The sequence below is a fragment of the Suillus paluster genome (assembly GCF_016628075.1).
Source record: "Suillus paluster strain FC165 chromosome Unknown EDB91scaffold_605, whole genome shotgun sequence".
In the NCBI taxonomy this organism is placed as follows: domain Eukaryota; kingdom Fungi; phylum Basidiomycota; class Agaricomycetes; order Boletales; family Suillaceae; genus Suillus; species Suillus paluster.
In genome coordinates, this window is record NW_024538165.1 from 1 (window position 1) to 12429 (window position 12429).

The 12429-nt window shown below is 49.4% G+C and overlaps 5 protein-coding genes across 5 annotated transcripts; 2 read left to right on the forward strand and 3 right to left on the reverse strand.

Annotated features, from left to right (window-relative positions):
* Positions 1-40: 40 nt before the first annotated feature.
* On the reverse strand, positions 41-783 carry EDB91DRAFT_1352625 (uncharacterized protein; the record flags this gene model as incomplete). Its single annotated transcript, XM_041326161.1, has 4 exons — positions 566-783; positions 426-494; positions 299-373; positions 41-234 (listed from the first exon to the last, which is right to left on the reverse strand). Coding segments are annotated over exons 1-4 (426 nt in total), but the record flags the coding sequence as incomplete, so codon positions are not given.
* Positions 784-5488: 4705 nt separating this feature from the next.
* On the forward strand, positions 5489-6297 carry EDB91DRAFT_1187487 (uncharacterized protein). Its single transcript, XM_041320500.1, has 4 exons — positions 5489-5802; positions 5854-5910; positions 5965-6079; positions 6196-6297. The coding sequence occupies exons 1-4, from the start codon at positions 5598-5600 to the stop codon at positions 6239-6241; spliced, it is 423 nt and encodes a 140-aa protein (XP_041168360.1). The 5' UTR covers positions 5489-5597; the 3' UTR covers positions 6242-6297.
* A 327-nt stretch (positions 6298-6624) lies between these two features.
* EDB91DRAFT_1240999 (armadillo-type protein) lies at positions 6625-9954 on the reverse strand (the record flags this gene model as incomplete). Its single annotated transcript, XM_041322045.1, has 13 exons — positions 6625-6681; positions 6748-6917; positions 7093-7179; positions 7241-7724; positions 7780-7852; positions 7912-8213; positions 8262-8336; positions 8393-8690; positions 8744-9082; positions 9147-9226; positions 9289-9435; positions 9489-9758; positions 9817-9954. 13 exons carry the CDS (start codon positions 9952-9954, stop codon positions 6625-6627), a joined length of 2520 nt encoding a protein of 839 aa, XP_041168361.1.
* A 151-nt stretch (positions 9955-10105) lies between these two features.
* EDB91DRAFT_705614 (uncharacterized protein) lies at positions 10106-11973 on the reverse strand. The gene is made up of 4 exons (XM_041328157.1): positions 11777-11973; positions 11264-11714; positions 11003-11213; positions 10106-10951 (listed from the first exon to the last, which is right to left on the reverse strand). The coding sequence occupies exons 2-4, from the start codon at positions 11557-11559 to the stop codon at positions 10211-10213; spliced, it is 1248 nt and encodes a 415-aa protein (XP_041168362.1). The 5' UTR covers positions 11560-11714; positions 11777-11973; the 3' UTR covers positions 10106-10210.
* EDB91DRAFT_705731 (uncharacterized protein) lies at positions 11785-12429 on the forward strand. Its single transcript, XM_041328158.1, has 3 exons — positions 11785-11867; positions 11919-12148; positions 12384-12429. Exons 1-2 carry the CDS (start codon positions 11853-11855, stop codon positions 12120-12122), a joined length of 219 nt encoding a protein of 72 aa, XP_041168363.1. The 5' UTR covers positions 11785-11852; the 3' UTR covers positions 12123-12148; positions 12384-12429.

Sequence of the window (12429 nt, forward strand, 5' to 3'; positions counted from 1 at the left end):
CCCATACATCCGCCATCGTCCCAATAACAGAGTTGAATATCCTGAGGGGTTTGATATATGTGTCCTGGAAAGTGTCTGCAGTATCGAGAGCGTTGATGATGCATTTTGGCCTGCGGACGCCACAGTTCTCGCAGGTCCCGAAAGTGTATTCATCTGATCTGCAGCATCATGGGCATCTCCAAGTGCCGATCGGGGATCAGCATCTTGTTCCACACCAGAAGCAGAAGGGGCATCCTGAACATACGAGACCACGAGAATTTAAAGATAATGAAGGTTAAGGGTGAGTTCGAGTACCTACCTCGATATTCGGAGTCGATGAAGAACCTTCAAGATCGGCGTTCGGGAGAACACTTGGGGAATCCTTTGAACGCTTCTGTACAATCCTCAGCCTTATTCCAGGAAACACAGGATCCTCGTCGACTCACAAACATCTTTTTAGTCACGCCATCCTTGACTTCCCCCCAAACCTGACGGATTTTTCCACGGCGTCGGCCCTGGACGAATGACGCATCAGAGTCAGCGTTTCAATAGTAATGAGTTTCATAAACAAGCATGAGCGACGTACCGAGCTTTCACTAGCTATTGCTCCACTAGACCTGGGGGCTTCTGGAGGCGGAACTGACTTCGAACGCCTCGACTGATTGCCTTTGCCCATTGTAAAGAGTTGACGGTTGTGTATCAGTCTGAGCGAAGTACAAGTTAGTAAGGTGCACGGAAAGTGGGTTGGTTCCACGTTGGTGAAAACAACAGGTCACAGCCTTGACCGCAAGCCTCGAGGCAATGTCACTGTCTGTCACTGCAGTGTTGACTTCAATGGTGCCAGGCGCTACAGAATTGTCGCGAATTAAACGTTCTGCTGGTCTGTACCTGAAACGTTTAAAAGGAGGTGTACTTGGAGTCTGGCCGAATAATTTGAAGAAGACTAGCGGCGTTTGGGCAGCGTTGAACGTCAGCTTGACATTAGCTTGGTATTACTAGTATACCGTCTCCGATGCACACCGTGAGGGAACAAACAACGCTTCCCATTTACGCCTTTGTAGTGTCTCTTGCATCTCGCTTCGTAAGGTGTTTCTCAGCGGCGAAGCACGACAATTGTCTCTGCTCTGGTTTGCTCCTCGGGCCTGATAACAAGTCTCAGAAAACCCCGTTCAATGTTCATGGCGATCTCTCAGTCCCACCTTCTTCCACTTTGCTGGCTTGTGGAGCACGTCATATTGATCGTCTTCATCAACTCATCCTCATATTGGTTTACGCGGTAGATTTTAGGATCCTGCGGTCTTTCGTCTACGTATGTGAAGTACTTGTCTGCGCTGCGCTGGACTGCGCGTCCCCTGAATTCATGGAGATGAAAACAGCGGTACAAGACGAATACAACTAGTGACGATATATGGTCGAACCTGCAGTCATCTTCTTCACTACCATCCATCACTATTGACGGCGCTATGATATACCTTCGATTCCGTGCTGATCTACGCGACTGCCTCACGGCGTCGTGAGCTCAGTACCTATTTCGCTATTTTGTATCAAACATCCAAGGGAAAAGACCCTACCATCTCTTGCAGGGGCACGTCATGAAACCCGACCGAGCACACCCGCAAGCCCAGAGTCGCAGTCGTAAGTCTCCAAGCAGATGTCTGCTCGCCGTATGATGCTGCGAGATCCAGGGAGAGTAGTAAAGTGCCAAGCGGGGCCACAGAGGATGTTGGACTCGTAGAGCACGTCGGGTCAGCTAGCGCACGAGGAAAAGTGCATGGTTTGAAGATAGAGATCAGGAGGCTGCAGCACCCAGCCTCTTCTCGTCGATGAAGCAAGGGCTCGGCTTCAACACTATGAGACAACATAAAGCAAATCAACGGCAACGAAACACAGGGACAGGACACGATCAAGGGGTTATCACAAAGCTGCGATTTTGCACGACATGATCAAAACAATGGACCAGGTATCTGAACCATCGCGGTAATCGATAGCCACGTAAGTTGGGAAATCAAAACGAGCACAATTTGAAAACCGCAACAGATAATCCAGCTTTGGCTTGCTGGAGCATGAACTGAATCAGCGTGTATCGTTATAGTTGATCATCTTGATCTTGTACGCAGTGTACGTTTGAACTTGTTGGAGAGAGAGAGAAATTCTATATTATATACCGCAACAAACAAAGTGAGCTGTTAAGACGCGGTGCCCTGTTAGGGCTGTGCTGGGGAGTGTTGTAACAGGGTGAGGGATGTAGGTATAGTACGAATAGCCAAGCGGTCCGCGTTTGATGAGTTTTGGTGTGCGTGTGGGCTCGTTTGGTGTCCAGGCTTAGTATAATATGATACACTTTCTCTCCTTCCTCCTCCTTCTGATCTCTCCTCTCCTCCTTCCCTCGTCACTTCCTTCTTGCCCTTACTAGGCTTCTGTCCCTCTCCTTTCTTCCCAGTCTCCTTCTCGTTCCAGTGCGACCTTCTTGAATGTTGGATTCTTGAATAAACTTTGCTAGTGCCTTTATGCCCTTCTCCGTACCCAAAATTTCGTTGAGTATGATGTTGTGTGATACCTCACGCAGATGGATGCGTTGTCGCGCAAATAGTGGGCAGTCACGTATGATATGTTCTCGTGTTTGACGTGGTTCTCCACATGGGCAAGGGTGGGTTCGGTTGGAACGAATGCAGCGTAGTATTCTCCCATGAATCCGTGTCCTGTGCGGCATTGTATAAGACGGCCGTATACTTCTCGAGGAGTGTGAGTGAAATGTTGGCGGGGTTTGAGCGTTGGTGGAGTCGATTTGCGAGAGCGAAGCGTCCAGTCTGTGCTGCCACGTCTCTATTCCAACTCTCTGTCCATTTCTGCAAGATCCCTTCCTTGTTTCTTCTTCTTCTTTTTCTTTCTCTTCTTCTCTTCGGGCGCATTTGCATAGGTCGAGTGGTACGAGTCGTTACGACGTCCGTGGCTTCTTTTGCAAGCTCGTCGGCACGTTTCGTTGCCGATGATGTTGTGATGTCCCTGGGATCCATGCAATTTGGACATGATGGAGGGGGAATGTGGTTAGGTATTCTTCGATCGAGCGTCTGATCTGTAATGCAATGTATTGTGAGGGTCCGGGTGCAGCTGCATATGCAGCCTGCACCACAGAGTTGTTATCGACGTAGAAATGTAAATGGGTCACCTGGGAATTTTGCGCGAAGCTGATAGCTCGCGATATTGCTCGAAGGAGCGCTACCATCTCTGCATCATACACCTCTGCTTTGGGACCCATTCCTTCCTGACCCCAGAAGACTTCTCTTCCTCTGTGATAGCCGCCCATCCTGCTCCAGCTCTTTCCTCCTCTCTGACTGATTGTTTCGATCCGTCTGAGTAAACGAGAAGGTGCGTGTCCTCCGTTCGTAGATTACGAGCGGTTTGTTATGTGCGCTTTGGCAGCTTCTTTCTTGCCTCCTCTTTGCTTGTCCGAAGATCGTTAGGCGGCCGCGGTACGTTTCCTTCGTGTTTGCCCAAGGTGGCAGCGCAAATGTTGATGCGTTCCGCGTTCGGGGATGCTCGTTTTGACAGACAGGTGAGTCTGGTCGATTGTGGTGGTTTGCGGCTGCGAGGACGGTATTTGTCGGTGGGAAGAGCGGGTGGGGGGTCAGCGAGGTTAAATTGTCGCCAGGGTTGATCAAGTCTCTGTAGGATTGGGTTGAACGAGGGGAGTTTGAGTAGTCGAGTGGCGGCGTTATCGTTTGCGTGTTCGAGGAAGAGGTTGATGGGGGGGATTGATGTCTCTATTTCTAGGGCCTTTATTGGGGTGGTTCGGAAAGCGGCACAGATATGTCTAAGGGATTTGTTTTGGACGCGGGTAAGCATGTTTGCATGGGTTTTCACGCCCGTCCACCAAACGGGGCTTGCGTATGTCATTACACTGCGGACACAAGCCGAGTATACAGTTCTCAATAGTGATTGCGAGAGACCTCTTACCGTATTTGCAAGCATTTGTAGTCCTTGGGCGATATTTTCCGCTTTGCCTGCCAGTTCACATACATTCCTGCGAAAAGAGAGTTTAGAGTCGAAATATATACCAAGCCATTTGATACAGTCACGGGGGTTAATTGTCACCTGTCCTTCGTCACTAGGCAGCAGGATAGGTGGTCGATCCGGTGCGCGACGCCATGTGAAATGGATGAGCTCAGATTTGTCAATTTCCGCCATCAGTCCAGCTTCGCGAAGCCAATTGTTCACAAAAATGAACTCCTCCTGGAGTATTGCGACATTGTTCTCCAAGGATGGAGAGGAGACATATAAGTTTCCGTCGTCGATGTAGCATGCTAATGTGGTCGGTGTGGCTTTGTCTGGGCGTAATTCACGAGCTCGAGTTTTCGCATTGTAGGCTTCGTTTAGTGGGCTTGTGCAGATAATCGAAAGGGCCGGTGATATTGGGGATCCTTGAGGTATACCGTTTTCGACTGGTTCCGATGGTGACAGTACTCCGTCCAGGCAGATTGCTGCTTGTCGTTCGCTGAGGAAGGATTTCACCCACTTTACCATAGGGAGCGGTAGGTGCTTGTCCCGAAGTATTCGGAGTAGCCGTGTATGATTGACGAAGTCGAAGTATCCTTTGATGTCGAATGTGATGCACGACGTGACAAGTCCGTGATTACGGGCTGCTTCGATATCATGAACGAATGATAGGGCTGCGTCGACTGTGGAGCTTCCTGGGCGACCTCCGAACTGTGAAGAAGGTACCAGCAGATATTTTGCTGTGATATATGCTAATCTACTTGCCTGTACGCTTTCGAGGACTTTTCCAAGACATTCCTCTAGCTGGATTAGTCTATAGGCTCTCGGGTTCGAATAGTCTGGTTTTCGGGGCTTGCGCAGGGCTACTGCGATTGTGCGTCGCCAGGCGATGGGATGGTAGCCTACATTTGCGCAGCGTGAGATTAGTAAGTAGATATATTCCGATGCAACCTCCCAGGCCCATCGGAGAGCCATGTAGTTGATTTGGCTGGGTCCAGGAGCTTTTTTGCGATTTGGTCGGTATATACCATTCTTCACTTCGGCATATGTTATGGGTTCCCATGGGATGTCATCCGGGAGGTCCTGTTCTAAATCTGGTGCAGCTAAGTCTAGATTCGGGGGCGGTTGGAACAGTTCACCTCGTAGTGTAGCACACTTTTCCTCATGTGTTATTGCCATGTTTTGACCGTTGTTTCGTCTGAGTGGTGGCGTGGGGTAGTTTCTTATCCCTTTGGGCCATCGAGTGAAATTCCAGACGTCATCGGGAGTGGCTTTTCCCAGAGTCTCGTTTGCCCACTGTCGTTTAGCAAGGCGTGTCTTCCGTTTGAACTGATTGCGTAGTTGGCGGATCTGTTGGATAAGGTCGTGGTCAGCAAAACCTGTATCGATGAGACAGCTTTGGCTTGCTGGAGCATGAACTGAATCAGCGTGTATCGTTATAGTTGATCATCTTGATCTTGTACGCAGTGTACGTTTGAACTTGTTGGAAGTTGGCTTGAAAGTTCAAAGTTGAAACTTTGGAAATCGGAGTCGGAGTTAGAAAAATGTCTCATCACCGTCACCCACGACGACGAACACCATAAACTCATCGTCCTCAACAACTACCCCCTCTAGCAATAGACACTATGCGCCAGTCCGTCGCACCGAGTCGCATCTCACATGCCGCATCCCTAGCATCGCAGGCCAATAATGCATCCGCAATATCACGTTTGCAGGAGAAAAAGAAAGAATTCGAGGCCGTTGCTGCGCTTGAACGTGCTAGCGCTCTCTTCCTGAAACGCATAGAAGGTCTCGCAGATGACTGCGAGGTTATGGCTGATGCTGGCCAAGGTATACATTCTCAAGTGATCTTCGATGTCTATCATTGATCTATTTTAACAGTACATGGTCAGGTGCTCGAGCAGTGGCCTCTCATGTTCCAAACGTTGAGTCTATTCTGTGAGTAATGTTCAATCTATATGAGCTTGCGATTTTAAACTGATCATCCTGCAGTAAATAGCCGTGAACAGCACCCGGCGGACTCCAGTGATGACACCACACCACTTACTGGAGAACGGCTTGTCCGTATTCCAGTCGACGAACTTCAGACTGATGTGTCGAAGCAGTCGTGACCACGCATCACCGACGCCGCGTTTATTCCACTTTCGACAGCGCACACATACCTGATGTTTTGCACCCGACTTCGCGCCGCATCTACCCCTACCACCCCTGCACTTTTCCCAGAGACATCGGAACACGCCTATTCCCATCTGCGATGACTTCGGTATAGTTGGCAAGGACAGGTCCATGCGCAATCCATGCTAGCGAATTTTCACTTCACTTGCGATGGTGAAGCCAGTTTATCTTTGGGACGCGCGTTTCTAGACGCGGCGGTGCCTAACATAGGGGTAGTATGATAGCTACTATCGCAGAAAAGATGGTCGACGTGGCAGATTTCGAGCATACAACATGTTCCTTGGTGATCAGTTTCATTCTGTCCATTCTACTCAACATAGTTTCATGTACTTGTAGAAGCCGTTCACTGAGAATTCAATGTACGGCCGGTCGAGTGGTCCGCACTTACATCAACACAGGATTGATACCCAGCCCGATATGTAAGATCACTCTGAGGGCGATGTACTATACGCAACAGCAATGACAATCACCCAATGCTCAAGCCTTGCCAGCGGCAGCAGCATTCTTTTTCTGTTCCTTTAGCTTCTCAATCCGCTGCAAAGAGTCAACAAGCATCAGCACATACAACCTCTCCATTCCAAGCAAACAAATAACACTCACCAAACGCCTCTCCTCCTTCCTCCTCGCCATCTCTGCTGCCTTCTCCTCCTTAGACAAACCAGCCATGTTGGTAGGCTGCGCGGAGTCAGCAGTATTTGGAAGAGGGTCGAGGGGATGATACGGGTGTCGATCTAGCGCTTGAAGCAGGGGAGAATGCTGGTACGATGGACCTGCGGGGTTGTGGTGAGAGCGCACGTGAGATTTGGGAGGGTGGGCGATGTCCATGGATCAGGCGAGCGACTCGTAGATCGAGAAGCTGATGCCATCGCGCCCCATTCATCGATAGCTACACGATAGATCAGCAGGAAAAATCACAGGAAAGTAAACGATACCTACGCGGAGAACTGGCTCGTAATGATATGCCAAATCCTAGACCATTGGTTGCAGACATGGGCTTTGGTTCTATAATAGCTGGAGCGCTCTCAAACGCGCCTGAAAAGAAAAATTTAGCTCGGTATGGATCTGGTGATACCGTCAAAAATTAAGAACGTACTCCAATCTCCTTCATCAGCGTTGATATCGATTAAATCGTCGTTCCACAAACGATTACTGCCTTGCCCTGTCTCGTTAGCGGCCTCTTCAGCGAGCTGTGCAGCGAGCGCTGAAGGCGGGGCCTTATTTCCACCCAGCTGTAGACCTTTGCCTCTTGATGGATTCCCTGAGGGAGAAGCAGATGAGGCAGGGGGACGAAATAGAGGACTATTGTGGCCATTGATAGTTGGTGCTGATGTCGATCCGTCAATAGTACTTGTCATTGTTGTTTGCAAATCGGCAGGGGCAAGCTGAGCGTATCTTTCTAAGTCATCAATCTCAAGGGGGGAAATCAAACTCACCTTTTTACCAAGGGACGATACAGCCCACCCTGTGAGAGCGGCTGCTGCGCCCGTCGCTGAATTCACAAGGCCAGCCTGGGTGAATGCACCCGGAAGCCTTGCGGGTAGATCGTTCTCGCCCTCTTCTGTGGATGCTGTTTCCGGCTGCGAACAAAGCAACGTATAAGCAATGCAGATGGGTGATAGACTGCAGATCTACCATAGTCGAAGCGTGAGCTTCTAAACGTTTGATAAAAAGCTCGACGGCTTTGAAGGCCTGGTCACGGACCAACCTATACATTTGAAGTCATCAGCATATATTCAAGGAGCAGGACGAGACCTAGGAACTGACTTTTCCTTATCCAGCGTAGCCCCTACAACAGCGGGGACAACTCTGCCAGCCACGTCCTCCACCTCGAAGCACTCCGCAGTTGCCATGAACGCCATAACTCCCGCCACACGAGCGTGGACAAACTGATCCTTGAGCGCCATGCTGAACGCAGGAACGAGAACTTTACGTTTGGTGTTATACCCGAGTGAAGGACCCAGGCGACCGATAAGGATACAGGTATTCGTGCGGATGGAAGCTTCTGGGTCTGATTGGAGGCGAGCAAGGTGGCGAAGTAGTTCGTTGTTGAGTATGCGGTCGGATAGCTGTAAAGGTCCGTCAGAAACAATTTTTTAAATCCGAAGTCACAGTACCTTGGGAGACAGTAGGACGACAGCACGGACGGTGGCTTCTCGAATGACGGCAACTGTATCAGTGAAGCCAGTTTGCTGCATGAATGAGGGTTAAATGAGCTATCTTTCAACGATGGATGAAAAACGCATACCAGATTCGGCCAAATCTTATCGACGACAGTCTTCTTATCCAGCTTCTCAGCGAAGTCGGGGAGACTATCGAGAAGCGCGATACGTGTGCCGCGGTCAGCACTGGCAAATAGCTTGACCAAAGGAGCAACGATGACCGAGGTATAGTCGTCAGGCGCGACATTCTTGCCGAATTGGAGGACGAGAGGGACGATAGTTGCTGCTGAGGCACCACCGAACTCGAGCGCGGAGACGAGGCAAGGGAGAACGCGGTAGGAGACGAATTCAGGGGGGAAGGAAGAACCGGATTCTTTCAGCGTTCTACACAGCTAAGTCAACGAATATCAACACAAGCCTTAGAAAGAGATACTTACCGTAGCAATGATGCTTTATCAGATTCACTACTCAGAGTAAAACCGTCTAGTCCCGCGCAGACCTTCACGAGCCGATTATGTACGAAAAATCCATGACCTTCCCCATCTGACTCTGTCATCCCGATGTCTAGGAGGTTCTTAGGTGACATCCGTAATTTGGGGTTCGGGTTGAGGAGCTTTTTGAAGGAGGGGAAGACGGACGAGGGTATGGCACCTTTGGAAGAGGGTTGAGGTGGTGGATGAGGCGGCTGAGCAGTTGGTGGAGGAGGGTGGGTGGGATTGAAGACGGAATGTAAAAGCAGGCCGAGGGCATACGCATCCGCAGCTGATATTGGGACGCTGTCATTACACGAATTAGAAAGGCACCTGTATGATGTATAGGTTTCGGTAACCGATGACTCACTCCCTGAGGACGGACCAGCCCTCCTTCTTGACTTCTGGGGGCGCGCAAGCCATAGCGTCTGGCATCAGGCCGCCCATGGTCTGTAATGGGAGTGTTACTATTACTGGGAGGCACAGAAGACGCTTAAGAAAAAAAGACGCACATATATAACAGAAAGATCGTCCTTTGGATTACTCAACACCTCAAAGCCTCCCAACTTCCACTCTCCTGAAGGGGTGATGAAGATGGCATTCGGACGGACATTCCCGTGGGTGGAAGAAGCAGAGTCATTCAGAAACGCAAGAGCTACCTAGGCTCAAATGTAAGTGAGGTCTTAACGCAGACTAAAAGAACAATTCTGACTGAAATCCGGTGTAGTCCCCAAATAAGCCAGTCCTCTCGCTCGCGTGGAACATTGGAGGACGAGTTGGATAACGCGAGAGGAAGAGGGCGGACTCTTTCGGTCATAATGCAAATAGCTGAATCAGACTCTACGACATCGATAAATCTGAGTACATCAGGATGTCGTATGGTGCGCAGCTTTCGGAGGGAGTTTCGGGCGAGAGGTATAGTGGATTTATTGAGCGGGTGAGTGAGATCATACTCAAAGACCGAGACCAGACTGCCATCTTCCTGCCTTGCAGATTAGTTTGGGCACAACTTTGACCCATGATGAGAGTTGCACACCTACCCGTTTCGTAGCGTCGTACAAGGTCCAAAATGTCTCGCAAGAGTAAACCTTGGGTCCCAACGAGAATGGTAGATTTAGCCCCGATTTCTGCACGAGAGTCGAGACCGCAGCAGAGCCAAAACTGCGAAGATAGTCCATGCAATTGATACGTCGAGACTCGAGACCGTCAGGTGCCAGTGACAGAAGGAACGATTGTTTTGCTTCTATAGTCAGCCTGCTAGGCAGACTACGTAGCTAATGCCAGTGGCAGTACAGTACACGCATTGATTCCGCATTACGGAAGTCATTGACAGTTGCTGCTTATGGAGTACCCCTCACGATACGCGTAGTACATTATTCAAATCGTGGCAGATCTATCAATCCATGCGTATAAATAAGCAGTCTACATAGTAGCCTAGGCCAGATCTACAATAGCCAGTACATTCCTTCCTTCTTCACCCCGCTTCCTGTAACACACCCTACCTAGATTGCCATCGAACGCCAGTTTCACATTCCACGTCATCCTTAAAGACGAAGGGAACGACTCTGTCGCTTCGACCTCTTTGATATCGACCCCTGGCCCAACGATGCCTGAACAGGGTTGATCCATACTACTAGCGTCGATCGTAAATCCGTAGAATTCTGTCCCGTCCCTTTCGTTATGTAGAACACAGATACCCCGCGCGTGTCCATCAAACGACGTGGTAAACTTCATGGTATTAGCGTAACCCGGAACGGAGAAAAGATGTTCGGTGGAAAGAGATATATTCCCTAATTTCTGCCCTGGCAGAGGAGGCGACAACGTTATTCGGTGAGCAAAGTATTTCGTCAGGTTAAGTCTCATGCAATGGGTAAGGAATTTGATTTGGGTTTGCCCTGTGATGGCGTTGGTCATGCTGCCGCATAGAAGCGAAACGCGTTCGATATCGAGATAGCAATGTCCTTCGTGGGTGAGTTGAAGGGTGGGTGAGGAGGATCCTGTGGTGGTGTCCGCCTGCGGAAGAGCGAACGCCTGGATGATCGCCCGCGAGTGTCCTCCCTCATCGAGCTGGCTGACAATAGTGAGAGGTGTAAACATTGCGAGAATATGGGTTTCAGTGGCAATGAGACGCTTCAGGTATGTCTCCTGCATGCAAGTTATAGCGAATGTGGGCTCCTAGATTTGATGATGAGAAATTGACAGAAGGTCCGAGTATTGGATACATACAATGATGGAACTTGGCGGCGGAAATCGGTACAGGACGCGGGTATGGCTGTCCACTGCCAAGTTCAAGGTACCAGTCAAATGATCGCTCATGCATACCAAGCGCTGCCCAGCGGACAGCTGCGACATTGCCATTCCGACTATATCGCTTGGTATCACCATGGAAGATTCCAACAGTGGACCGTCAGAAGAGAAGCGAATGGAGAGCAGTTTACTGACAGAGAATTGTTCAGTGGCTGAATGTAAGAGTTGAAGACAACTAACTGTGAGAATGATGCGTTACTGCGAGCGCTTTCCATGATGATAGCATGCATAATAGACCCTCCGTCCGCTGCCTCAGAAGTAGTGCTTTTGAATGATAGAATCTGAGCGCCATCGGTGTGATATACGACGTGACGCAGCCCACGCTCCAGATCGTAGCACATGATGTCGGGGCCACTGATGAGCGGGATGACGAGCCATAAGCCAGACACCACCTCCCAATGATCTCCTTGTAAAGTTGACCACTCGGCTCGAACCAAGTTGCCTTGGATGTTATCGTTAAAGCTTGTTTGTTCCATTTGACGCCGACTTGAGTGCTTTTACGAGGGTGTTTTCTAAGAACTCGCGAGACTGAGAGTCGAGTGGTCCAAGGGGGACGAGGAAGTTTTGCATATTTGTAGGCATCATACCATACAGCCCTATGGAATGTCAAGTCGCGAAGGTCTTTGCAAACCTATATGAATCATTACAAGCAAATGTTCAACATGAAGGATGTGATAAGCAACAAATTCTCACCAGTCGAAGGCAGATAATTTCGCGGACAGAGAGAAACACAGAATACGGTATAAAGCATCGTGTGGAAGACTCGTCAATGTCATCGTGGTTGGTGCTTAAAGTTACCTAGCGCCAAGTCTACGGCAACTCATATCAATACCAGATAACGGACAGGACACGAGCAAGTGGCGGATGCCTATTCGCTACTAGCCTTCTTTCTAGTATAGCTTTTGTCAATCCGTGTGAGCCACCAAGTTCTTGCCAAGTTCTTGCCGTGCGAAACCAGTCTACCTTTCACCTGGCATTAACCATCGAAATATCTCAAGAACAGCTCAAGCTTGGGCTAGGAGGCTTAACTGGAGGTTAGATTGCAAGGCTTCTCGCAGTCCTAAGGTCAGGAAGATTTGAGTTTTAGTGTTTTTTCTTTCTTTTCATTTCCTTTAAAGCTGCCTCTCTCGTTACAAATTCAATCTCTCGCAATCATTCATTCATGTTCCCCAACTTCTGATCAAGTGTCATTCGCAGTTCGTGTGTCAACATGTCGATATGTTATCTGCGCAAGTACTTCGCTTATGACCATTCCCATCCGTATCGTCTTCGCTTCGCTATGCTTACTTTTGTTTTCAAGTTAGATTTCCCTCCATCCAGATGATCGTTTACCTTCAAGTTGCTAT